At 34.9% G+C, this 25,975-nt stretch overlaps 3 protein-coding genes across 3 annotated transcripts; all 3 read left to right on the forward strand.

Annotated features, from left to right (window-relative positions):
* The first annotated feature begins 6,011 nt into the window (after window positions 1-6,011).
* On the forward strand, window positions 6,012-9,637 carry LOC132037121 (nuclear/nucleolar GTPase 2-like). The gene is made up of 4 exons (XM_059427581.1): window positions 6,012-6,208; window positions 6,868-7,001; window positions 9,018-9,135; window positions 9,325-9,637. Exons 1-3 carry the CDS (start codon window positions 6,100-6,102, stop codon window positions 9,132-9,134), a joined length of 360 nt encoding a protein of 119 aa, XP_059283564.1. The 5' UTR covers window positions 6,012-6,099; the 3' UTR covers window position 9,135; window positions 9,325-9,637.
* A 913-nt stretch (window positions 9,638-10,550) lies between these two features.
* LOC132037426 (nuclear/nucleolar GTPase 2-like) lies at window positions 10,551-13,432 on the forward strand. Its single transcript, XM_059427942.1, has 4 exons — window positions 10,551-11,222; window positions 11,876-12,009; window positions 12,853-12,970; window positions 13,145-13,432. The coding sequence occupies exons 1-3, from the start codon at window positions 11,060-11,062 to the stop codon at window positions 12,967-12,969; spliced, it is 414 nt and encodes a 137-aa protein (XP_059283925.1). The 5' UTR covers window positions 10,551-11,059; the 3' UTR covers window position 12,970; window positions 13,145-13,432.
* Window positions 13,433-16,517: 3,085 nt separating this feature from the next.
* LOC132038445 (nuclear/nucleolar GTPase 2-like) lies at window positions 16,518-23,776 on the forward strand. The gene is made up of 11 exons (XM_059429115.1): window positions 16,518-16,817; window positions 17,923-18,056; window positions 18,332-18,461; window positions 18,561-18,718; window positions 19,212-19,313; window positions 19,421-19,525; window positions 19,779-19,907; window positions 20,500-20,640; window positions 21,388-21,488; window positions 22,057-22,114; window positions 23,225-23,776. The coding sequence occupies exons 1-11, from the start codon at window positions 16,586-16,588 to the stop codon at window positions 23,495-23,497; spliced, it is 1,563 nt and encodes a 520-aa protein (XP_059285098.1). The 5' UTR covers window positions 16,518-16,585; the 3' UTR covers window positions 23,498-23,776.
* Window positions 23,777-25,975: the final 2,199 nt, after the last annotated feature.

The following is a 25,975-nucleotide window of genomic DNA, read 5'->3' on the forward strand; positions in this document are numbered from 1 at the left end:
AGACAAATTAAAATTAGTCTTCGGGAGAGATTTGTTAGGTCCATCCCCTTATTTTGAGGAAGAAAACACCTCCCTTATTTTAGGGAAGAAAACACTTCCCCTTGTTTTTAAGAAAACATCTTCCTTGTCTTTGGAAAATTGTCAAGTGCTTGTCAGTCACTAATGACATCAATAGGTTCATCTCATACCTATAAATAAGGAAGCTTTCATTTGCTAGACATACCAAAATTGAAGAACAACACATCCCAAAGAGAGAAAATCTAAGAGAAATACTCTTAGTGAAAGGCCCAAGTAAGGGAAGGTTTTTGAGAGAATTTTAGTAAAAATTCTTGAGTGAAGTGGGATTGGGGTTGTGAGGTTGAGTGTTGTAAACACTTGTAATATTTCTTCTTTAATAAGATGCAGCGAGTTAACGTGGACGTAGCTCTCACATTGAGGGTGAACCACTATAAACTGTGTGTGCTACTTATTCTTCGCTTACATCACGGCGTAAGTAGGTTCTGTCTAAGGAGGTTGGTATTTAAGTGGTCCAGCTGTGACCCTCCAATCTTTCCTGGGAACCTGCTTACAAAGGTCCAGCTGTGACCTCCAATCTTTCTGTATCCAGCGCATACTCTCTCATCTTTGTGGCTTTATTGAGTTTGCTCCTTTTTTCTTTGTTGTCTCTTCTTCTCTCTTCCCCGTTCCTTGCCCATTTCTCTCATTTACAGATACAGAACAATGTTCTCTCTCTTTGTGCAATCAAAGTTCAATTTTATTTTGATTTTAACTCAGTTAATTTCTAGGGTTTTTAGTAGAAGAATTGGTAATTTGTTCAATTTCAGAATTCATGATGAAAAATCATTATGTAGAGATTGTTGTGTACAGAGGTGTCGTAGGTTTATCATGAGACATTACAGACCATCAACTTGAAGATGCCTTTAGCCCTTTTGGTAAAAATGTCCATTGTCAGGTTTGTACTTCCCCCCATAGTTCAGTTTTCTTTGCAATTTATGCCAATTTTTGGGATTTTTTAGGATTCAATATGTATGTGTGTGTGCTTTCTGTTGAATGCAACCTCCTCTGTTTTTCCTGAAGCATCTAACTGAGTATACCAAAACCGACAACTCAGAAGATATGCACATGCCAATGAACGAAAGTGACAAAACTACATTTAGTTTCTCTAAAGATGATGCATTCACTACATTACTGCAGTTTGGTTCCTAGCAAAAACTTAATGGTTATGTTAAAATTAACATGCTTGCTTGCTTAGTACCTGATTATCATAGGAGTAACATTTATGGTGGGGCTAAATTGTATTTCAAGCAGATGTCTGACTTTTACTGATTAGTGCTTGCTGCCAACTTGCTACTTCGTAATCTTTCTCCCTTCCCAGATCTTTTTCTTCTCTGTCATCTTCAATATTTTGTGGAAAGCTGGATGGAATATGGGTTGATTGGAAGCTATTAGCATATGTCGATCCGAGAATTTTGGAAACGTTTCCATTGCCTAATAAAGTAATAGAACATTTATTTTTCCTTGGACAATGCCGGGAGAAATTAATCAAGAAAAGTGAACCGTCGTAATAGAAATAGGATTTGGTTTTATGCCCCATCGTAGCTCAAAAACATTTACTATCTTTGAGTTTTATGAACCAATGATTTGTGCAGTTTTAAATCTAGAGATCGTGTGTTTGCTTGCTTGCTCGCATCATGAAAGTCTAGGAGCGTTGTTCTTTTTTGTGGTATCGAGGCTCTTGATACTCAGGGAAGTTATGCAATCTTAAATCTAGAGACTGTGTTTTGCTTTGCTTGCTCGCATCATGAAAGTTGAGACGCGTGGTTCTTTTTTATACTATATACGATTGATCCTCTGGGAAGTACCAAATGGAGTATTTTCTGCTGTTGACAGAATATGCATTGGTGGCTGACAGACAGCTGATTTTGCTGAGCGTCGTCTTTCATTAAGTAAATGAATTTAATAAATTGAGTAAATGGTTTATTAAAGGAACTAGAAATTGCTACAGTTTCTTTCGTTTGCAGGTTTTTTTGCCAGAAGAACTAGATACAGAAGATGAGGCACCACTCGCAAAGTGGAGTCTACCTGGAAAGTGGGACTGCCACTGGGTGAAGATACACTTGACAAATAAATTTGCTGGTGGTGTGGAGAAATCATCTTCCAAAGGTAGAGTGCCTTACTGAAAATCACTCCGAAGATCATAAATTATCAAGCTCTGGAAAATGGGTTGAAGGAAGACGCTGCTGGTTGAATGCAGTTGTCAGTCATGGTGAAGCTGTTAGAAGTTCATCCCCTGAGACGGCTATTTCTCATATTCTTATGCACCAGGTAAGTTTCACCACTAATCGTGTCTAACACATTTATTTAATCCGGTGATGTTCGGCTCACATTGAAACTACAGTGCATATTCATTTGAAGTCATTGCTTCCATTTGAGTTATGAAGAGCATGTAAGAAAGATTAGAAGGTAGCACATGGTCCTATGTGTGAAACATTTAGACCAATATGACAACAACAACAACAACAACATACCCAGTGAGTCCCACAATGTGGGGTCTGGGGAGGGTAGATTGTACGCCGATCTTACCCCTACCTTAGGTAGGGAGGCTGTTTCCGGAAGACCCTTGGCTCAAGAAAAAGCATAGGAAAGGTTAGATACGGGTAAACAATTCAAAGCAATTATGAAAATGAAAACAACGAAAGTGAATAAGACATGATAAACCATTACGTAACAGATATTCGCGTAAATCAAGGGACAAGAAACTAAAGATCAATGCAACTACTCGCAAGAAAGGATAAACGCGATTACCTACTAGCCTTCTACCCTGATCTGAGTCCTCCATACCCTCCTATCTAAGGTCATGTCCTCCGTAAGCTGAAGATGCGCCATGTCCTGTCTAATCACCTCTCCCCAATACTTCTTCGGCCTACCTCTACCCCTCCTAGTTAGACCAATATGCTTGAGCAAATAGTGAAACTCCCTGCGAAGAGAAGTTTTGCCCCTTAGAAATTTCCATGTGGGAATAGAAAATAATGAGATGCTTATTTTTTTTTTCCAGAAGAATGTTATTTGAATGAATTTGAAGTTGGAAGTAGAAGATGCATTTTGTGGTTTTATGAATTATCATCTCCTAGAGTAACAACAACAACATACCCAGTAAATTCCCACAATGTGGGGTCTGGGGAGGGTAGAGTGTACGCAGACCTTACCCTCCTAGAGTATTTATCATCTCCTAGAGTATTCCCTATAAATATTTATTGATTTGTGGAAGATCCTTGGTTCTTCTCTTTTGTTAAGATATATTCTCGAACTGATTTTTAGTTACTTTTTGAATGTAGGCTTTACTGAAGGCAGAACCGTTAAATCTTAATTTCTTAAATTGGTGGAATAACATCAAAAAAGTACAAATTTTTCATTCATAATCCTTGACCTGTCTCTATATCTGTTGTGAACCTTTAATCAGTTTTACCTGCTTTTGACCTTCATTGCATTTTTCCCATTATAATTTCCTACAAAAGCTTAGTAATATTGTATACCAAATCCAACTTTTCCCTACTTAGCACCAAAGTTATTGTAACGATACAAAATATCTTGCTTGGCTTAGTCATGTAATTGACAGGTTCTAATATGTTTGTCGAAGAGTTTAAAGAGGAAGCTTATGAGAAGGTAAGCGGTAAAGTGATTGATCTTCCAAGTGAATGCATCACCGTTTATCCAGTATGCAATAAGCTTCTGTCATGGAAGATAAGAATATTTTCCTTCTCTTAGTGGCTTGGTCAAGTAACAGAACTGCTTTGGAGATGTACGATATACATAGTATAGGTATTTTATAATCTATTGTACATTTTTCTCAAGCTTTTGTTGCTTAATGAATGTAATTCATTTGACAACGTTGCTTCCTTTTTTCTTTAATTCTGTTAGACGCTGGAAACCTCAGGTAGAAGGAATGAGAAGTGAACTCTTTTAGGACCTTTGGGGTAGCTTTACAGCCTATAGCTCTTATTTATACAATTTGAGACCAAATGAAAAATTTAAAGGGAAAAAAGAAAAGAAAAGAAAAGAATAAGAAGGGGAGAACATTATTAGCTTGGTTTGATGCATGTCTTAATGTTCGACCAAAGAAAGTGTGGTTTCGCGCATAAAAAAGAAACTGGTTACCTGAATTTCTGTACTTTGCCATAGGCAGAGAATTTATGTAGAAAAAGTGAGTTACGTGAACTCATGGTCACCCAATTAAATTCAGTATGTTATGTGTATAATTCTTAAAATATATATAATATTAACTGAAGTAATTCATGGTCAATCGAGACCGAATGGAGCATTCGTTAAGCGTCGAAGTTTAGTTCCTTAAGTTCGAGGGTTCGAACCCAACTTGCTGCACTTAGCATTTTTTTTTTTAATTTCTAAAGCAGCCTTTTAATGGTTTCCTTTTCGTATTATTTCTAAAAGCAATGGTGAACCCATCGTTCAAATTTTGGATTTGCCTCTAGGTATTCACCAAGAAACCAATATGATTTGTGTGACGATTTTGCGTCTAAAGAGCCATCCTTGCCCTCTTCATGTGTTAAGTTTGAAGTTGAATGTGACTTGTGATCTTATGTCTGACTCGAACGAATAGACGTATTTAATAGCTGCTCGAACAAAAAAAAGTATCTAATAACGTAAATTGTTGGACCCGCTAGCCATATAATCAGTACTTGCTTCAGAAACTCAGATGTTTCACAATGAGCATATGGCAAACAGAACTGGTTGGACACTGCAACTTGGGAACAAAGTTGAATTCTGTTTTATTTCAAATTGTGAACCAAGTATAACATCACGTTTCAGAAGTAAAATAGATTTTAAAAAGAATTTGAATTCTGTTTTATTGCAAATTGTAAACCATTGTTTGATTTAAGAAAATGGAGAGAAGATATAAGAATGACAAATAGAGCTACAAGACCGTGCTTGTATTTATTTTTCATTTATTTTTTTTGCTTACAATTGGAATATTTCGTGCCCTTTTTTGCACGATTCTTTCATTGAGAGTGAGTGTGTGTGTGTAAATAAGAAAATACTTCAAAATCTCTGTATATGAAGAAAATGACAAAAATATTTAATTTTGGATTAAAAAACAATGGCTATATCTGAATGACCTCAATAATTAAGAGTGCAAATGTGTATATGAAATGATGTAGAAAGAATATAAACATAGTAAGCTTATAAACTGAAGATGAATTTACATTGCAAACGAGAAAAAGAAAACTATGAATGACACTAAAAGTTTGTAAAATGATTTGTATCACTCCCATTTTGAACATTCCATTTATCGTCCTTTGTATTTTCTTATGTCCCTCTCATTTGATTTTAATGTGTGGTATTATCTGTTGCTTCATATGCTTTGTATCTTCATGTTTTGATGTCATGTTTTCCCTGCTTCTGCTTCGAAAACGTCTCTTTTGAGCCGAGGGTGTGTATCGGAAACAACTTCCCTACCCCCACAAAGGTAGGAGTGGGTGTGTATCGGAAACAACCTCCCTCAGAGGTCGTCCACATCCTGGACTCCTTTGAGATCCTTGTGTAACTAAGGTGGGTATGTTGTTGTTAGTACTCCCTCTGTCCATTTTTACTTGTCACGTTTCGTTTCTCGAGAGTCAATTTGATTAATCTTCAGAACTAAATTAAATTAGATTAATTTAATATTTTAAAACTAAAATTTAGATGTTCGGAAACTATACAAAAAATATTATAAGTTGCAATTCTTCTCATATTAATATGATGAAAAACTATATCTTAAATTGTTGGTCAAAAAGCGGAACGTGGATTGATGGAGTATAATTTATTTCTCTGACCTAAAAAATTTACAATAATCAGGATATCCAGTAAAAGGAGCAAATATGAAAAGTTCTAGTACTCAAAAGATAAATAAGCTAAAGTATAGAGGAGCTTAGGGTAAATATTTCCATAAAATCGCAATATATATTCTGTTGACATTCTCCATGAAGTACGTAATATTTTAAGACGGATTACAGACGCCAAAAACCCTATTTTTTATTCTCACAATCAAAATGGCAAAAAAATAAATCTCGCGGCCGTAGCTCCGCCACAAATCAACGGCTCAAAATGTATAATAATAGGCCAAAACGTGATCGTAAGGGAAAAATATTGAAGCATGATTTTCAATCAAAGAAGCTTCCATCGACAAGGATACAGCCAGATCGTCGTTGGTTCAGTATGTTATTTATTCCCAAAAAGTTATACTTTTTAACTTGTTCATGTTCAAACAAAGTAAACTTTTTCATGAATATGTAGTGGAATATCTGTTTTTTCGTCATTATAAGGTAAGTTACAACTTATAGAGTTATAGGGTTTATATATAGTTTATGATACCTATATTTGTGCCGGAAACAACTTCAAGAGATTAGGCTTCTCTAAGACACTTATCTTCCCTGGACATTTCACGGCGCTTGATTTATCTTTTGGTTATGTTGTTGTTGTTGATATCTATATTTAGTTTAAAGTAATGAAATAATCCAGTTCGATTTAGTTCATGATATTGGTCGAATTGACGCTAAAGTGTTAAATAATTGGGTCACAGGTGCGGGGTGTAATCTAGCTGAAGGTTTTGAGTTTTTATTGTTCAATTGTTATATCTGGCGGATTAAGTTGCTCATAATGGATACGTAGTCTCGTGGCAGTGAGCAAGTATTATCAATAAGGAGATTCAAATATAAAGAAGCAAACACACGAACAAGCCAAAACGATTCAACATCTATTATATATACCTAAAAAATTGACTTTATATATACCATGTAATTAGACTGGCTCCGCCCCTGTATGAAAGAATGATATAAAACGTCTGAATTAGGATATGATATTCGGATTTTATAGTCAATACTCAAGTGATCAGTCGGGAGAAATTGGAATCCTTTAGAGAAGAGATCGACAGTCGGCTTTCTAGTAACTACAATGTTATTTTGAATGAAGGGAAATTGCTCATGTCCCTTTTGAATGATCACAAGAAGGTACGTGTTATGTCTTGTCCTTGAGATTATTTGTTTAAGAACTTGGTTTATTTGTTAAATTGTGCTTTTTTTTTTCTTTTTGTTTTTTTAAATGCATACCCTCTCCGAATCAGTGTAAACTTCTGTATTGGTCCTTTGGTTAATATCCTTCTTATATCTCAAAAAAGTATCCTCACAACACTTTTGTGTTTTTGCATATTTTTTCTCCTTTTTGATGAGTGAGTTTCCTGATATGCATTGGATAGCTCACTAATAAGAACACAAGCTAGATCTTGCTACATTCGTGCTTGATTCCGCATAATGTTTAACTTATTTTGTCCTCTTGGGTGTGTGTGGTGTCTTTTCCTTGAGCTCATTTGTTAAAGAACTTGGTTTGTTTTTGTTCTTTTGTGTTTTTTCTTAAATGTATATTCCCTTCGAATAAGTGTAAACCTATGTATTATTTACTGGTTATATCTTCTTATATCTCGAAACAGTATCCTCCTTAGAATTACAACACTTTTGAGATTTTAGCTTACTGTTTTGTTTTCTAGGATGAGTGAGTTTCCGAATATGTATTGAATAGCTCACAAATAAGAGCTCGAGCTTAATGTTTGACTTAACTTGTTTAGTTGGAATAAGTATAACTTGACTTCAGTAAATAGCAATGAACAACTTTTTGATTCTGTTAGCTCCCTGATGTTAGCTTAGTTTCTGTTGTATTCGAGCTAACACACTTATTTTGTGTAAGGGTGTCAAGTAGGTCAGAGTAATTGGGCCGGCCATCTCAAACCGGCCCTGATAACCGGGCCCACCGCGGCCCCTACTAAAAGGTGTAAGGGGCTGGCGGTGGGTGGATTTATTAAATTTGAGCCGGACGAAGGTGGACAACCTTACCCGGCCGGCCACGCGATAGTCGGGTGATGGCGACAACCGGCCCCGGACTAAATTTCAAAAAAAAAAAAAAAAAAAAAACAAGATAAGTACATTTTATTCTTAATAATAAGTATTTTAAAAATATTGTGATCGATAAATTAGGAGTGCAACTCTTTTAATGAGCGCTTTAGTTTTATTTAAAATTGTATTTTAAAGCTAGACAATCTTATTTTCTCAACAAATATACCTTTGATACATTTTCAGTATATAGTATATATTAGATTGTGATAGTACTTATCTCAACAAATATACCTTTGATAAATCATTCAGTTCAATTTCATGTCTTTTAAGTGTCTACGTCTACATGTGCCATTCCCTCCACCCCCCCTAATAGGCTAATACCCACTCAGGACTTGTGGAGATATATCGGCACAATGTTGACATTTAACATGTATTCATTATTTCTCGCTCAATGCATCCACACCGCAACTTGAAGTTAATATTCGAACTCGGAGAGAAGGTGGAGGTGAAGTAATGTACACTAGTTGAATAGCAAATTTAGATAAAGAGAATTGTGGAAGAATTGTGTGAAAATGAAGAAGAATGGAGGGGTATTTATAGTTTGAAAAATATGACCAAAGTGCAGTTATTCATAAATTTAGGGTTCAAATAAAATTAGCAAGACTAGTTTTTTTAAATTTACAACTGCAATTTTTTTTGAATTTGATCGACGATTAAACTTTTTTTTAATTTAGCAATTTTATCATTAATTGTAAATGTTAATTTTATTATTAGTAGTAAATGTAAATGTCTATTTTTATATTAGAACTTTAAAAAAAAAAAAAGGTCTGGCCCACTAACTAAAACTCGGCCTGGCCCACTTAGCCCACTACGTACCCTTACCTGGGTAGGGGGCTGGGCCGGACACCCCCTTTCCCTCCTCCAACCCGGCCCCCAACCCGGTCCCATGTGACCCCCATTTATATGGCCCTGCCCGGCCCATTTGACACCCTTAATTTTGTGTAATTTTACATCTTCGTGAGGCTTTTTAAATATAACTTATTACTTCATCAATAATAAGAGCACGACGTAGATCTTGCTAAAAACATGCTTGATTCGGCATTTTATTTACTAATTTCGTCCTCTTTTATCTTTGTGAAGAAAGGAAAAACTCATCATCTTGACAATGAGCCTTCTGCTGATGCTTTAGAACCTAAAACAAAGACGAAACTACCAAAACATCTTGAATCATTAGCCAAGAAGGCTGATATGTCTTAAGGTATGAAACGAGAATGCAAAATGTTCAAAGTTTGTGTCTGTTTTTCTATGTATGCACTTTTATACTGATAAAAACAAAAAAAATTGTTTCTAATATGCACTTTTAGAAATTAGACGGAAGCTAACAAGAACGCAAAATGTTTGAATCCGTTTATATTTTTTATCCACTAAACAAAGATTCTTTTTGCAGATGCCCCTCCCACACGGTTCATGAAGAGACGTGATCATCTAAATCCAACATTTTTCTCAAGAAGCCTAAGCAAACCCTGTCCGAGCATTTTCAAGGATTTTGAAACGGAAGATGCAAGCAAGAAGCGAATATAAGATTAGATAACTCATTTTTTTTAGCAAATCAGTTGTTCTTTAGTAACCCCTATTATATTGTACTTAGTTCTCAGGAATGCTACTAGAAATAGCGATTATTTGATCATTGCTGTTAACTTTGGATTTAGAGGAAATAAATCCGCAATGAAATGGATGCATGCTTGTCTTCTTTTTTCTCTCTCTTTTGTCCTCCTTTCTCCTCTTTTTATTTTTCTTTATAATTTGTTAACAGAAAATGTTCGTAGTTGAAGGGTTGCTGCTACTTGTTTATCGATAATAACTACAAGATAATTGCATCACGAGAGAAATAGATGCCTTATCTCCATTTCACGATGCAGAATTTGTTCATTAACACAACGTTACGTTTTATGTCCAACTTTGCAACATAAACGTCAGCGGGAAGATGAGTGAACGTTAACAAACGTACACATATCTAGTTGGTTATCAAAAACTTGGTCAATTTGGTCATGCTTAGCAACAAATTATGCGTCATAAGGCCTCGTCCATGTTTAGATGTTCTGTACATACGTGTGACACTGTCTTCGATTTAAATTGCATAGCTAATCGTTTGTTGAAAAATAAGAAATATACATACGCCGTGCAAGCATAAACTTGTAGGAACCAATCCGGATGAAATTGACTTTGCCCACTCATGAGTGGAAGTCATTTTTCTTACTCTATCGTAATTCGAATTTCATATTCTTTTGCTCTACATATTATTATTTATCGTTACCACCCAAAAGTCTTATTACAACACTTCTCTATTTGTTAATATTATTACTAATCCTTAATATGTATTTTTGCATAAAAAAAATTCATTCGATAACCAAACACTCGAAAACAAAAAGAAATTGACATCCGTTATACCAAAAATGCTATTATTCATAGTATAGTGGTTCATGTTAATTGAAGTATATGTGTTCGTATTTTTGGTTTTATATCTTCGTTCATTTAAGAATTAATATGGTTCTAACTAAAGATAACAACAACCATATTGTTTAAAAAAAGTTATTAGACGTAAAATTAAAAGGCCAATATCATTACATTCGTAATGAGAATAATACTTTGCTAAAAGATCTATCTCACTTCGATTTAGAAACTTCTATATGTCATTTTAAAACCCATAAACACTCAAATTATTTGACGGAAAATTAAAATTGTTGCTACTATAAACGGAAAAGGTGTTAAAAAGCCAATCTATAGTCATATATTTAAATTAGAACAAGTAATATTTTGATAAAAGCTCTAGCCTACTTCTAATAAAAATTTCTAATATTTCTCTTCTTCTTTTCTCCATTTCTTTCATTTGCTGATTTATTGCTTTGATCTATCTCTACAAACTCCAAAAGTCCCAATCGAGAAAAAAAAAAAAAAAAAAAAAAACTGAAAAAAAAAACATAGTATACCAAAACATAAATAACATAAATTTAGAGCACCTTATTGTAATTTTTCAAACAATATAAAAATCTAGGTTTTTGTTTAATTACCTCCTCTTCTTCGTGGAGCACTACTCCACAACCCCTTATCGCCTACTTATTTAAGAAGTACGTAATATTTTAAGAAGCCAAAAGCCCTACTTATTTTTTATTTTCACAATAAAAATGGCGAAGAATAAAACTCGCGGCCGTAGCAACGCCACTAGTCGGAGGCTCAAGATGTACAATAATAGGCCAAAACGTGATCGTAAAGGCAAAATATTAAAGCATGATTTTCAATCAAAGAAGCTTCCATCAACACGTATACAGCCAGATCGCCGTTGGTTCAGTATGTTTTACTATAAACCCTAAAAGTCTTACACTTTTTAACGTCTTCATGTTGAAAAAAAAAAAAAGTAAACTTCTTCATGAATATGTAGTGGAATATCTATTTTTTTTTTTTGTGTGTCTTTATAAGGTGTAAATTACAACGTGTAGGGTTTACATATAGTTTATTATATCTATATTAGTTTAAAGTAATGAACTAATCTAGTCCGATGTAATTCTGGATATTAGTTGAATTGACGTTAATTGGCAGTCAAAGGCAAAAAGTGTATCGAGAAGAATACAAATACGCAAGTGTAGTCCAAGACTAGTAGTAACTATAAGCATCAGTAACGAATATATGGATAGAGTAGGATAAAGTGAAATATCAATTGTTTAGTGGCGCCTATTACCTTAGAGCCTTGAGAAGCGCCTCTTAAGCGAGTTGAAGCTCTCAACATTATTTGCGCGCTTGCACTCACAAGCGCGCCTTCGACAACACTGCAATTGGGTCAAAGGCGCGGGTATATTAATGATTAAATTTAGCTGAAGGTTTTGAATTTTAATTGTTCAATTGTTGTATCTGGCTGATTCATTTGCTTATAGTGGATACTTTGTTTCATGTATGAAAGAATTATATAAAATGTCTGAATAATCATATGATTTTCGGATTTACAGTTAATACTCGGGTGATCAGTCGGGAGAAATTGGAATCCTTTAGAGAAGAGATCGATGCTCGGATTTCCAGTAACTACAATGTTATATTGAATGAAGGGAAATTGCCCGTGTCCCTTTTGAATGATCACAAGAAGGTATGTGTATTGACTTCTCCTTGAGTTTATTTGGTTATGAACTTGGTTTGTTTGTTATATTGTGCCTTTTTTTTTTTCAATTTAAAAATGTTTACTTTCTCTGAATCAGTGTAAACGTCTGTATCGGTCACCAGTTATTCTTATTCTCGAAACAATATCCTCACAACACTTTTGAGTTTTTGCAATTTTTTTCCTTTTTGATGAGTGAGTTTCCTGATATGCATTAAGTAGCTCACTACTAAGAGCAGGAACTAGATCTTGCTACATTGGTGCTTGATTCCGCATTATGTTTACTGATTATGTCCTGTTAGGTATGTGTGGTGTCTTTTCCTTGAGCTTATTTGTTTAAGAACTTGGTTTGTTTTATTTGTTTGTGCGTCTTCTTAAATGTATATTCTTTTCGAGTAAGTGTAAACCTATGTATTGGTTACTAGTTAATATCCTTCTTATATCTCAAACAATATCCTCTTTGGAATTACGACACTTGAGAGATTTTTGCATTTTTTTTTCTTTTTAACGATGAGTGGTTTCCTCATACGTATTGAATAACTCACAAATAAGAGAATAAACTGGATGTTTACTTGTTTAGTTGGAATAACTTGACTTCTGTAAATAGCAATGAACAGCTCTTTTATTCTGTTAGCTCCCTGAGCTTAGCTTAGTTTCTGATGTATCGAGATAACACACCTCTTTCTGTACTTTTGCATATTCTTGAATCTTGATGCTTTTTATAATATAACTTATTACTTCATCAAAAATAAGAGCATGAGGTAGATCTTACTACACCCGTGCTTGATTCCGTGTTATGTTTACTAACTTTTTTCCTCTTTTATCTTTGTGAAGAAAGGAAAAGCTCGTTATCTTGACAGTGACACTTCTGCCGATGCTTTAGGAGCTAAAACAAAGAGGAAAACCCCGAAACATTTTGAATCATCAGCCAAGAAGGCTGATATGTCTTAAGGTATGAAATGAGAATGTGAAATGCTAAAAGTTTGTCTACTGTTTCTATGAATATTAAAAAAAATGTTTCTAGGTATACACTTTTAGAAAATTAGACGGAAGCTTAAAAAGAACGCAAAGTGTTTGAATCGGTTGCTATTTTATCATCTACTAAACAAATTTTTTTTTTTTGCAGATGCTCCTCCCACAATTCGTGAAGAGACAAGACAATCTAAATCCAACATTTTTTCCAAGAAGAATCCGAGCAGTTTTCAAGGATTATGAAACTGAAGATGCAAACGAGAAGCCAATATAAGATTAGATAACTCATTATCTTAGCAAATTAGTAACCATTATGGTACTTAGGTCTCATTTGTTTTTCCTTTTTTTTTTTTTTTTTTTGGCTAACATTCACTTTTCAGTAGAAGCTTTTTTTGGCTTATGATACAGTGGGTAAATTCTAATCTCAGACGATTTAAGACAACACTATTATGTCCAACTTTGCAGCATAAAAGCCAGAAGGAAGATGAGTGAATTTGCAAATGTAGACATATCTAGTTGGTCATCAAACTTGATCAATTTGGTCATTCTTTGCAACATAGTATGTGTTACAATGCCACATTCATGTTCTGTGAATACGTCTGACAGACTGACACTGACTTCGATTTAGATTGAGTAGCTAATTGTTTGTTGAATAAAGAAAACGTCTTGTAAGTGTGCTTGTAGGAACCAATCCTGATGAAAACGACTTTCCCCACTGCAAGTCATCTTTCTTAATTAGAACCTATTTGGCCTAGCGATTAAAAACTGCTTATTTTGAGAAGTGCTATTAAAAAAAGTACTTTTGATGAGAAGTAGTTTGTGTTTGGCTAATTCATTTGAAAAGTACTTGTAACTGCTTTTAATAAGCAGATTGTATTTGGTTAATCTTCTTAAAAAAAGGCTTTTGGGTGTCAAATTACGAAAAAGGACAAATATCAATATGTTTACTATCAAGATTATTTTACAGAGAGAATTATTTTAAATATGTATTATGAAAGACTTATTAAGATTTTACTTTTAACTAATTAAAATTTAAAAGTACATATTAAATTTTTTAATTAATATAATACATAAATAAATAAGTAAATATCAAATATTGATATAATATCAACATTATGATTTAAATATACACTACAACCAAAATAAATTTAAAATCATGCCACAAATTAAAATTCAACACAAAAATAAGTAAAATCCTTCGTACATCATGAATATTGTTAATGATTTCATCCCTAATGGATTAATGAGGGATATACTAGGTAAATATGTATTTATGATAGGGATATTTTTGTCTTGAAGAAAATTAATTTCTGCTTCTTTCAATTTTCTGCTTCTCCTCAATCGCAGAAAAACTATTTCTGCTTCTACCTAAAAGCAGTTTTACTAATTAGTCAAACACCTCAAGTATCCAAAAAAAAAAAGTGTTTTTTTCTCAAAAAAAAAAAAAACGCTTTTGGCCTCAAAACCGCTAGGCCAAATAGACTCTTACTCTATTGGAACTCGAATTTCATAGTACTTGCTCCACATATTATTATTAAACATTACCATCCAAAAGTTTTCTTACAACACTTATCCATTTGCTAATATTATAATTAAATTTTAATATACATTCTTTACAAAAAATACTTTACTCAATAACCAAACACTTGGAAAATACTTTTTAGGAAAATACTTTTGGTGAGAAAAAAAAAATGACTCTTGTTATACCAAAAACACTCGAAATAGTCATAATAGGGTGGATCATGTTAATTGAAGTATATTTATTCGTATTTTTGGTTTTATATCTACGTTCATTTAAGAAAAAAGGTCAAATCCATTGGCGATCGTCCAGATTTTTTACGTAGACACTTCAACTAAATATTGTTCCATTTATACACTAGGATTACATTAAATTTGTTGACAATCAGCTAAACTTACAAAGTGTGTATAATACACTCACGAATGATGTAACATGATGACTAATTAAAAGAGGACATGTGGCATTTGGATGCAAAATAATAATTTAAAAATAAATTATAAGAAAAGAGAAAAGAAAAACTATTTTCATCAAAAAAAAAATTATATAAAAATACCTATTTTTTAAACCCCACCCGTCCTTCCCCCTTCTGCCAGAGCTTCGTGGACAAGCCACCTGAGCTCCGGCCAGTCATAAATAACCGAAGCGATAACGAAATCATAGCGACTAATTTGAAAAAAATGTAAGGACGTGGAGTTGAGTTTGATTACGGATTTTCTCATGCTATTTGTGTAGAAGAAAATACATGACGGAGAAAAACACAGTGAGGAACAACCCATTTGAGAGATACAAAGGTAATCGAAGTGAATTTGATGCTTTAATAGAGGAATCTTGATGATGTTGTTTGTGGGGTTTGAGGGGTTCGTCAAAAGCAATGTCGTCGGAATGGTAAAGGGGCTTTACGAGTGCCGGCATGTCCGTTGTGAAATTTTTCGGTGCAGAAATTACAGAGGAGAGAAGGGGATTTGAGAAGTATTGTTAGTAAGAAAGAAGGAAAGGAGCATTCTTAGTGTTAAACCTAAAAGGAAGGAGAATTCTTTGGGTTCATTTGGGTTGTTACAGTCACAATTTCATCAAAATCTGGTGAGATTCCAGATTTGCCCCTTGTTCTTGACAGTTTAGCGAGTTAGTTTGGTCAGAGTTTGTTATCTAGCGTCGCTCCGGAATTCACCGTTGAAGCGACACCACCCCCTCTCCCCCCTTTGTTTATCACTGTTACGCCGGGAAACTTGTCCGGTAGTGGCGTTGCAGTGGCAAGGTGATGGTTATGGTGGAGAAAGTGTTGTAAGAGAAGGAAGAAGAAGACACAACATATATATATATAATGTAAAATTACGCCCTTCACACGCCTGTTTTGTGTGAAGATCACACAATTGGCCAACTCAGCGGGAAATGTCTAAATGACACAGTCTAGTCCAACGACAGGTGTCTAAATGTAACAAAATTTAGTTGAGGTGTCTAAGTGAAAAATCTGACCGACTACAAGGGGCCGATGGGTTTGGCCAAAACAATCAATATGGTTCGAACTAAAGATAACAACATCACAACATCCATATTGTTATACAAGACAAAAAACTAAACTGCTGCGACTTTAAACACAAACAGGAAAAGGTTTTACAAAGCCAATATAATAACATTCGTAAATTAATAATTTTTTGGTAAAAGATCTACCTAACCTCCACGCGCTTGTTTGGTGTGAAATCCACACAACTTGTCAAGTCAGCGAAAAGTGTCTAAATGACACAGTCGAGCCCACTAAATGAAACAACGTTTAGTTGGAGTGTTTAAGTGAAAGATCCAGTCCGCCTCAGAGTGATCCCGACGAGTTCTGCCTTATTTATTTCTATCTACGAACACAAAAAGTTACCAAATTTCTAAGACAAAAAAGCCAAATTAAAAACCCTAGTATACCAAAACATAAATAACCTAAACTTAGAGCACCTTATCGTAATTTCGAAACCACCAAAATCACACATATTTAGGTTTTAGTTCAATCACCGCCTCGTCTTCGTGGAGCACTACTCCACAACCCGTTATCGCCGACTCCAAAACCCTAACCCTAATTTCATTCAAATTACAATGGCGAAGAAGAAAGAGAGGTCAGTTAACGTATCTGGAAAGCCAAAACATTCATTGGACAGTAACAGAGATGTTAGCGCCGCCAAAAATGGCCGTAGCGCCGCCACTGTGCGGCGGCTTAAGATGTATAATACAAGGCCGAAGCGCAATCCTCAAGGTCATATTATAAAACATGATTTGCAATCAAAGGAATTGCCTTCAACAAGGATACAACCAGATCGCCGTTGGTTCGGTAAAAAATATTCACACTTTTCACTTTTAGTGATTCAAATTAAGTATATTCGTGCTAGGTTAATATTTAAACTATGTGCTTTTGCCATCAAAGGAAGATAATTTGTTGTGTGTAGTGTGTCTAATGATTAATTTGACAAAATGACTTTATTTGGTAAAATGTTGCCCCAAAAATTGCGCACTTTTCACTTCTAGTGATTCAAACTAAGTATGTGTATGTTTGTGCTAACTTAATATTAAAATTTTGTTCTTTCGCTAGCAAAGAAAGATGATTTGCTGTGTGTCGTGTTATGTGTGTTTCATTAAGATTAATTTTAAAAAATGACTTAATTTGGTTCGATATAGCCCAAAAAATTTCACATTTTCGACTTCTAGTTATTCAAACTAAGTATGTTCCTACTAAATTAATATTTAAACTATGTGCTTTTGAAGGAAAATAATTTGTTGTGTGTCGTGTTATTTGTGTTTCTAATTTCATAAAATGGCTTAAGTTGGTTGAATACAGCCCAAAAAAATTTCAGACTTTTCACTTCTGGTGACTCAAACTAGTATGTTCCTACTAAATTAGTAGGCTTTTGGCCAAAGAAACCAAATATTTTTCATTTTTTTTTTGAAATTGTAGTTGAAGATGGAGTTGTGTTTGGTTATAGTATGTTCCTACTAAACATGGTCATGCTCAACCATGGGCTTTCATAATGGAAGTCTCAGGTTCGAAACCCCCTGCCCACGACAGCAGGGGATTTGCCTTCTGGGTCGAGCTCGTCGCACGGGTCTTGCCTAGTGCGGGTTACCTCTCCTGTGTGGTTTGCGAGCTATTGCACAGGAACTGGGTTTACCCTGTGCGCACCCGAAGGGTAGCGGCTGCGGGTTCCCATGTTATCAAAAAAAAAAAAAAAAGATCTAGTCAAATTGGCATTGGATTAGGAGGAAAGTGTTAATATTGGAATGGAGGGAGTATTAATGTTTAAACTCAGCTGATTTTTTTTAGTTTTCATTGTTCATTTATCCTGTAAGGTCAATTTATTTATTGAAAGTAAATGTTTCTTTCGTGTATGGATGAATTATGTTGAAAAACTGAATTAGGAATTGATTTTCCGACTTCACAGGGAATACTCGGGTGGTCAACCAGAAGGAACTGGAGTTCTTTAGAGAAGAGCTTCAAACTCGGCTTTCCAGTAATTACAATGTTATATTAAAAGAAAGGAAGTTGCCCATGTCACTTTTAAATGATCACCAGAAGGTATGCGGGGTGCTTTTCCCTTGATCTTGTCATTTAAGGACTTGCTCTTATCTTCTTCTGAAACAATGTGAACCTCCTGACTGCTCAATGTTTAATATCAGCTTTATATGCATGCTTATTGTTATTTGATTTGGGAGCTTCGTGTGATATATGCACACACACATGTATATGTGTGTGTAGAATAACTTATCAAATTGAGGCTAATCTTGCTGCGTTTATGCTTGATGCTGCATTCTGTTTGCTAATATTGTTTTTTTTTCCTTCTCTTTTTAAAGCAAGTAAAAGTTCACCTTCTTGACAACGAGCCTTTCTCTGATGCTTTTGGACCTAAAACAAAGAGGAAACGCCCCAAACTTATGGCCTTAGATTATGAAGCTCTAGCAAAGAAGGCTGATGTGTCTCAAGGTATGAATTCGGAGTCATCTCCTGAATAACTGCTCTGTGTTTGATTAAGCACTTAGATAGCTATTTGCTTCAACAAAATTTGGTTCTGAATTTTGGCAGATGACTTCGAAGACAAACATGGTGCTAGCACCTCCATGGATGAAAATGTAGATGGGTTCAGAGATCTTGTTAGGCACACAATGTTTGAGAAAGGACAAAGTAAACGAATTTGGAGCGAGCTTTACAAAGTCATAGACTCTTCTGATGTTGTTGTTCAGGTTTGTTTCGTGGCTTTAAACTCCCTGTTATTTCTAATATGGAGGATGTTATTTGTTGTTGATGTTCTTCCAACTAAAAGCTTTTCTGGTGAAGAATGCATATTTTCACTTGCATCCAAGTGTAGAACAACCATATCATTCTTAACCAAGCGTGCCAGGCGCAACTTGTCAACCATGATTTTTTCGTTGTTGCTTAATGGTGCACCCATGAATTTCCTTATAGAAGATTGAATGTCGTTCTTAGAGAATCATGTTATGTTGTAGATTCTATACTTCTTGGTATGCTGCTTATATACAGGAGAGTTTGCCATTATTAATTAATTTGTTTACCTTATTCCAAAATCACCTGTCTGCCGTGATCTGTCTGCTGCTTATGGAATGTGTAACGTTCTGATGTAGCTTTCTCTCTGACTAATGAGGAGAATTTAGGATATTTTAGATGAAAAGGATAATGCAGGCAGTCGTAGCTTACCGTGGTTAACCTGGATTGCAGGTTCTTGATGCCAGAGACCCCTGTGGTACAAGGTGCTACCATTTGGAGAGGCATTTGAAAGAAAATTGCAAGCATAAACATATGGTCCTTTTGTTGAATAAGGTTTGCTATTTTAACTATATAATAGACAGTTGTTTATAATTTGCTTTACGGATGTCAATTTTAACTTCAGGACTTGACCGAATTGATAATTTCTTCTGCCTATGTAGTGTGATTTGGTCCCTGCTTGGGCAACAAAAGGGTGGCTTAGAGTGCTCTCCAAGGAATATCCAACTCTGGCATTTCATGCAAGTGTCACCAAGTCCTTTGGAAAGGTATTCTTGTAATATCTTCTGAGCTTTCCTCACCTCTTAATACATACACTCAAGCACCATACTGATGTGTAAAATTATGTTTTATGTTTCTCTCAATATCCTTAAACACATGGCTAATAGTGCATCCATGTGCGTGTGCCCCTTGTGGGTAACTTTTTTCTGTAGCTTATTTTGTTTTCATTTGCATTCAGGGTTCTCCCCACATTGTGGGACTCACTGGGTATGTTGTTGTTGTTGTTGTTGTTGCATTCAGGGTTCTCTTTTGTCAGTCCTGAGACAGTTTTCTCGACTGAAGAGCGACAAGCAAGCAATCTCTGTTGGTTTTGTTGGCTATCCCAATGTTGGCAAGTCATCAGTTATTAATACATTGCGCACTAAGAATGTAAGCTTTTCGATCATACTTCTTTTCCCTTTTTTAGGCTGTTGTAGTGGTCTTGGCTCATTTTGTTTCTGTACTGAGACAGTTTGTAATTTGTCTCCTTGAGAATTATATTTTCCGTCATATTTCATTGTTAGACATGATTTTGGTGAGTTTGCACAATTTGCAACTTCACTTTTTGCACTTGCTTAGTGCCGACCCTTTACCTGATACAATTCTTATCATTATCAAAAATTGTGATTGCCATTAAAGCTGTTCCCAAATTTGACTTTAGTTTATCAAGTGATGCTGCTTCTAAGATCAAATGCAGGATAGAGTAAACTTGCTGTTCCAGACTGGAATCTGGATTGAGTATCAGACATTTATAAAGTTCTAGAACTTAATTTCCTCTCCTTTCACCTTCTCCCTAAATATCAAATAAAGTAAACTTGTTTTCTCGTTGGATAATGGCAGTTGCTTTTCGTATCACCTTTACTTGGCTTCTGAAAAGTCAAATCTTGTGAAATGAAATCTTACTTTGAGTACTATGCTCAGGCAACGACATTCTTTTTGATTCGGGAGTGGAACTAACCTTTGTCCCTTCCCTTTGGAATAGGTTTGCAAGACGGCTCCTATTCCAGGAGAGACTAAAGTGTGGCAGTACATTACACTCACAAAGAAGATCTTCTTGATTGACTGTCCTGGTGTAGTTTATCAGAATCATGATTCTGAAACAGATATAGTCTTGAAGGGCGTGGTATGTATTTCCTACTTTTGCTTGGTTGGGCTTGTGCTTGTGAGTTGTGACTTCTTAAAGCCAAGCTATAGTTCTTGGTTTTCTTTCTTACCTACAGCTTTACTTTTAGTTTGCTGATATAAGGGCCTTGGGATGTAAAGGACTATTAAGGCAGAAGTGGTCTGATGTGGCATAGATAATCTTGCTTGCAAATTTATGGTCCTCAATAGAGAAAATGCCCGAAAAGTGTTGTTACAGGGAATTGAGACTCTATATCCTATTGTATTCACCTTTTTTAATTACTTTAATTTAATTTTCCTGGTTGCCCTTACTGTTGGCATTTTTTTGAATTGACAATTTGGTCATGGATTTAAATATAGCCTATTAGGCGAGCACTTCTAAGACTATCATGCTAAGGATCATCTCATATAGTTTTGATGTCGGATGCATTTAGTCATGAACACATTTGGATAGGGAAATATCGGAAAAATATCAATTTCAGTCATACGTGGAACTTAAATGACCAAACTCGCTAAGAGTGGTGCTTTAATCCTGTTGCAAGTTGGATATGTAATACACCATGAACCAGGACATACAGTCTTAATAATGAAAGGTTTATCATTGTGTTGTATAGGATATGTTCCCTTCATTAGAGATTCCTTTGCCTCCTCTCTCAGTTGATGATATATCTTCGTTGTCTATTTCCTCTTTGCTGTAAGCATGAGGTTCTTTGTCTGACTACTTAAAAATTTGGGGTTCCATCTCCAGGTACGAGTGACAAACCTGCCTGATGCTTCTGAACACATTGGCGAAGTGTTGAATCGCGTTAAGAAGGAGCATCTTAAAAGAGCTTATAAGATAAAGGATTGGTAAATTTTACTTCTCATTTGATTACGATTGTAGATTCCTCAAGTATTCAGCAGGATGTTCTTCTAGTTTGCTTAGCCGGCTTCCTTGTAGGTAGAAATGGAACACAGCATAGTTGTATCTGCTTTATTATTTTGTCCTATTATATCTATTTTTTTAAGTAAAGATTTTATTAAAAAGTACCAAGTCGGTTCGCAAAAAAGTACAGGACCTAACAGCAAACCCTTTAAACCATACTGCATATTATCTCCTAGCAAGTACCAAGTCGGTTCACAAAAAAGTACAGGACCTAACAGCAAACCCTTTAAACCATACTGCATATTATCTCCTGGCAAGTACAAAAAGTCCAAATACATCTCCATCCTATCTATAGTACTGCTATAACACCAAAAGTACAGATTTTTAATGCATTTGTTTTGTACTCTAGAAATCTGTGTCTATACATTTGGTCAAGGATTTCTCACCTAGGAAAATGAGAATCATGTATGCTTTCGGCAGTTTGTGTTGACATTTGCAAAAATCTATATCCAGAATCTCTGTTCTGCTGAAATGATCTTTTCGATATTCCAGGGTTGACGACAATGACTTTCTTCAACAGCTATGCAAGTCAACAGGCAAACTTCTGAAGGTAAATTGAAAATTTATAGCTTGATACAATATTGTGATATTTACCCCATATTCCCCTTTCGGGTATGATCTGAAGTATTTTGTTTGATGTTCATCAGTTCATATAGGACAATAACTTGAAATGATTATTTTGATGTTCATCAGATTATGTCGGACGAAGTGTAGCTCACTAGAAGAACACTTAGTAGTGAAGAGCAATTATTCTGTGCTATTGTTGGATAAAATAATTCAGAACTCAGTAGGCCTCTAATGGATGTTGATACCGATAGTGAAGTAGCTCTTTCAGGTTGAGAAATAATGTCCAAAATGAGAGAAAAATCAGGCCGTTGCTTTGAACAGTACTACCAGAACTGTAAACAGGGGGGCGGGAGGCTGGGAGCCAGAATTGTAACTAAGTATTTCTCATAAAAGTACATTCTTTCTAAGTTAATATAGCTTTAGCTTGTATCCTATCCTCAAAACTAAAACCAAGGTATTAATTTTATGAGTTTCAAGATTTTCTTGTCTTTCAATAATCACTACTAAAATTACTGTTGGGGTCTACTTGTAGAACTACCCAAAAGAAAAAAATTAGATATTAGAGCACATCTAGTGTCGTCATGTCAGGCTTGGTTAAATTTAATATCTGAGCTAGTGGAAATATAAATTCAGGAATTTCTGTTTTTTGAAATTGGGGAAAATCTTGGTGACATGGTAAGCATTAAATTACTTTAGCCTGGCCCACTTATTTTTTAATTTTGAGTTTTTGGGGTTATTTACTGTTCAGTATCCTTCAGAGATCCTAGGAGGCTTAGCTGTCTGAAACAATGAGGATGTTGCATCTTTGACACCATAGGTGGACCAGTTATAGAAATTGCATAATGTCACTGTTTTGGGTTACTGGGTCAAGGGTATCTCAATCTTTGCATATATCTTTGTTCCACAGGGATTTACAATAAAATCTATATCTGTTACCAACACGTTTAGTGATTAACATGTGGCCTATTGGGTTACAATTCAGCATTGTGCATAACGTCCTTCAATTGGGGTGTATACTTTGCTTTAATTTAGTGGTTAGGTTGTCACAGAGTAATGATAAGCTGTAATTGATATGCTTATTTGTGCTATCCAGGGAGGCGAACCTGACTATAAGACTGCTGCCAAGATGGTTCTCCATGATTGGCAAAGAGGCAAAATTCCTTTCTTTGTTCCACCTCCAAAGCTGGATGATGATGCCTCTGACGAGCAAAATGAACTTGTCTCTGAGGCAGACACAGCCGTGGATGACGATCAGGCCACGGCTGCTAAAAAAGCAATTGCTAACGTCGTTTCATCACAACAACTGAAAGAAGTTCCTGTTCAGGAGGAGCTGTTCAGCAAGGCCGAGTTGTTGGGTGAAAGTTGAAATGAGCGGTGATATAATAGTCTTGAATGATTGTATACCCCGAAAAGCAGCAGCTGTTGCATAGTTCTGAAAATGAGTTTTTCCGTCATTTTTACCTTTAATTTAGGTCCATTGCTTTCTAAGAGTTTTCTAGTCCTGGCAGAGATTGATATACTATTAGAGAAAATATATATCTTCTACTCTTTTCTTATATTTATTTCGAGTTTTGTCTTATATAAATTATTGAATTGTTATGAGCTTAAATGGTGCTAAATGAAGAGTGATGGATTCTACGGTTGATCCCAAATTGCTTAAGATTGATGGGTAGTTCCTTTTTAGATGTGCTACACAATGTTTAGACGACCCAGCTATTCTTACTGGTCATGAACTGAGAGATATTTGAAAAAGAAAATAGTACTATTTAAGTTAAGAAAAAGGTATTTGGAGGTTGAAATTGTGTATTGACATGTATTTCACTTTCAAAAGTGTGGAAGTTGTCTTTCTCTTGAAGAATTGGCAAATCAGTTTTCCAAACTTTAAAACTGATTACGTGTAACCATACAGTTTTTGAAAAAAAAAATAAAGTTATGTCCGAACGGCCCCTTGTTCTCTTGGGTTTAGAGTTTCCCATATTTACGTGGTATTCAATAATTCCTACTACGTTATAAGTGAAATGTGCATGTGCATCTAATAAATGCCAAGTATCTAGTCAGAAAAAGCCTACCACAAAGGATACTTAAAAATACTCATGTTTGGCCGCTGGAGCCTGCAGTGAATTGAATTGGCTGTCTAAATTTTGATTTGATAGAGCGTAACAATCGCATGAATGAAACCACTCTGGCTCAGTCAATAAAGAATTATATTTTCTTATTACATGTAAGATGTACTAGTAACGTTTAGTACGTATATTCATTACTTTAATGAAGACATGGGTTATGGTCCAATTTGGCGTTCTAACATGTTCGCATTCCCATATGCTTGCTTAGTGTCTTCTTTTTCTGGCCTGAGAAAAAGTTGTATATAGAAATCCATGGAATGTCATTGCCTCTTTGGAATGTATTTCCATAAATCATTTTAGTTAACCAAAAAAAAGAAAAAAGAAAAAAAAGAGAAGAAAACGAAGTCGGTCTATAGGTATCCGTAGACGTATTTTATATGACTGAATTGTTTCATGAAATAATTAAGAGTTTTACTTAATTTAGGATAGCTGAGTGACACTGACTAGTTAACATTGAAAGAGACAATATAGGGCTATAGGCTAAAGATATGGGCTGAGGGAGCAGCTGACACAAACATCTTGGCTCTTGTTGGCGGTGATACTTTTCTTTCTTTATTACTTGGTGGTTACGAGAAAAGTTCAGGTATCCATCTGATCGTTGGTGGCAACTTGTGTCTATCTATAATCTCGTCAATTTATCAAGTGCAAGAAAAATGGAAAAGGGAATGTTAATGCGCAAGAGTATGAGAACCGAATTACAATATCTAGTAGCTGTGGCAGACCTAGGATTTTCTTCAAGCGGGTGCAAATAAGCACTGAAATCACAATGGTACTCAATGATAGGAATTACACTGCTTTTGTCTTTTCCAGTAATATCCCTAATTGTCGTTTTTGAGCTGACATTATTTAATTCCTAAAAATAGATACTACTAAAATTTCATGAATTTCCATCAGAAATTTGCTTGTCGAAAATATTTCCAACATACTTTTTTGTCGGGAATCGTAGATTTCGACGAAAAAATCCGTTAAATATTTGCGCCTTTTAGTAGTGAAATGAATAGTTTGAAACAATATTATTTTGTACTATGTAAATCATAGATGTACATGCATGCAGAGACACACGCCAATTTTGACGATCTATCAGACTTCAAAAAAATTCTTTAGCTTTAATTTTTATGTTTTACTCTTATAACAATAACAATGTAGGACTTTTGAAACACCATTTAAAAAAAAAAAAAAATGCAAACAACATACTAAAATAATAAATAACTATATAAAAATGAACTATCCTAACATTTCATGTATACTAAAGGAGAAGAAAAAGATGGAACTTTATAAATTATAGGAGGATTAAAGTAAATAAAGTAAGATATACAAATAATAATTATTATAACAGTTTAAGAGAATTTCAATTTAATTCTCAAATATTGAATCAGAAGAAAAGGTAAAGCTAAGAATTTTTAATACTACACTATTACGTTGAACTAATTTAACGAAAACAACAAAATAGGACATTCACAGACACGCTAGCGTAGTTTAATGAGGTATTAAATCAATGGACCCTTTGGTGACTTCAAAAAAGTAAAAACAAATACGGATCAACGGCCTTAATTTGGCCAGTATCCAGGTCAGGTCTACCACTGAGCTGAGTTTCACATTTGTGTTAAGTTGGTTCATTTGTATCATATAGCAAAATTTCGTGTATTATTTATACATGCAAGTACTAAATTTTTCTGACGACGTGGGTTGATCAGTTAAACCCTCTTGGAACAACCTAGGTC

Source organism: Lycium ferocissimum, chromosome 11, assembly GCF_029784015.1.
Source record: "Lycium ferocissimum isolate CSIRO_LF1 chromosome 11, AGI_CSIRO_Lferr_CH_V1, whole genome shotgun sequence".
Lineage (NCBI taxonomy): Eukaryota > Viridiplantae > Streptophyta > Magnoliopsida > Solanales > Solanaceae > Lycium > Lycium ferocissimum.

Excerpts from the sequence above, each read along its gene's own strand:
- LOC132037121 (XM_059427581.1), top strand. The coding sequence starts at position 6,100 with ATGTATAATAATAGGCCAAAACGTGATCGTAAGGGAAAAATATTGAAG. Across the intron at positions 6,209-6,867 it reads GCCAGATCGTCGTTGGTTCA|TCAATACTCAAGTGATCAGT; the intron begins GTATGTTATTTA and ends CGGATTTTATAG. Across the intron at positions 7,002-9,017 it reads TTTTGAATGATCACAAGAAG|AAAGGAAAAACTCATCATCT; the intron begins GTACGTGTTATG and ends ATCTTTGTGAAG.
- LOC132037426 (XM_059427942.1), top strand. The coding sequence starts at position 11,060 with ATGGCGAAGAATAAAACTCGCGGCCGTAGCAACGCCACTAGTCGGAGG. Across the intron at positions 11,223-11,875 it reads GCCAGATCGCCGTTGGTTCA|TTAATACTCGGGTGATCAGT; the intron begins GTATGTTTTACT and ends TCGGATTTACAG. Across the intron at positions 12,010-12,852 it reads TTTTGAATGATCACAAGAAG|AAAGGAAAAGCTCGTTATCT; the intron begins GTATGTGTATTG and ends ATCTTTGTGAAG.
- LOC132038445 (XM_059429115.1), top strand. The coding sequence starts at position 16,586 with ATGGCGAAGAAGAAAGAGAGGTCAGTTAACGTATCTGGAAAGCCAAAA. Across the intron at positions 19,526-19,778 it reads TCACCAAGTCCTTTGGAAAG|GGTTCTCTTTTGTCAGTCCT; the intron begins GTATTCTTGTAA and ends TGTTGCATTCAG. Across the intron at positions 19,908-20,499 it reads ATACATTGCGCACTAAGAAT|GTTTGCAAGACGGCTCCTAT; the intron begins GTAAGCTTTTCG and ends CCTTTGGAATAG.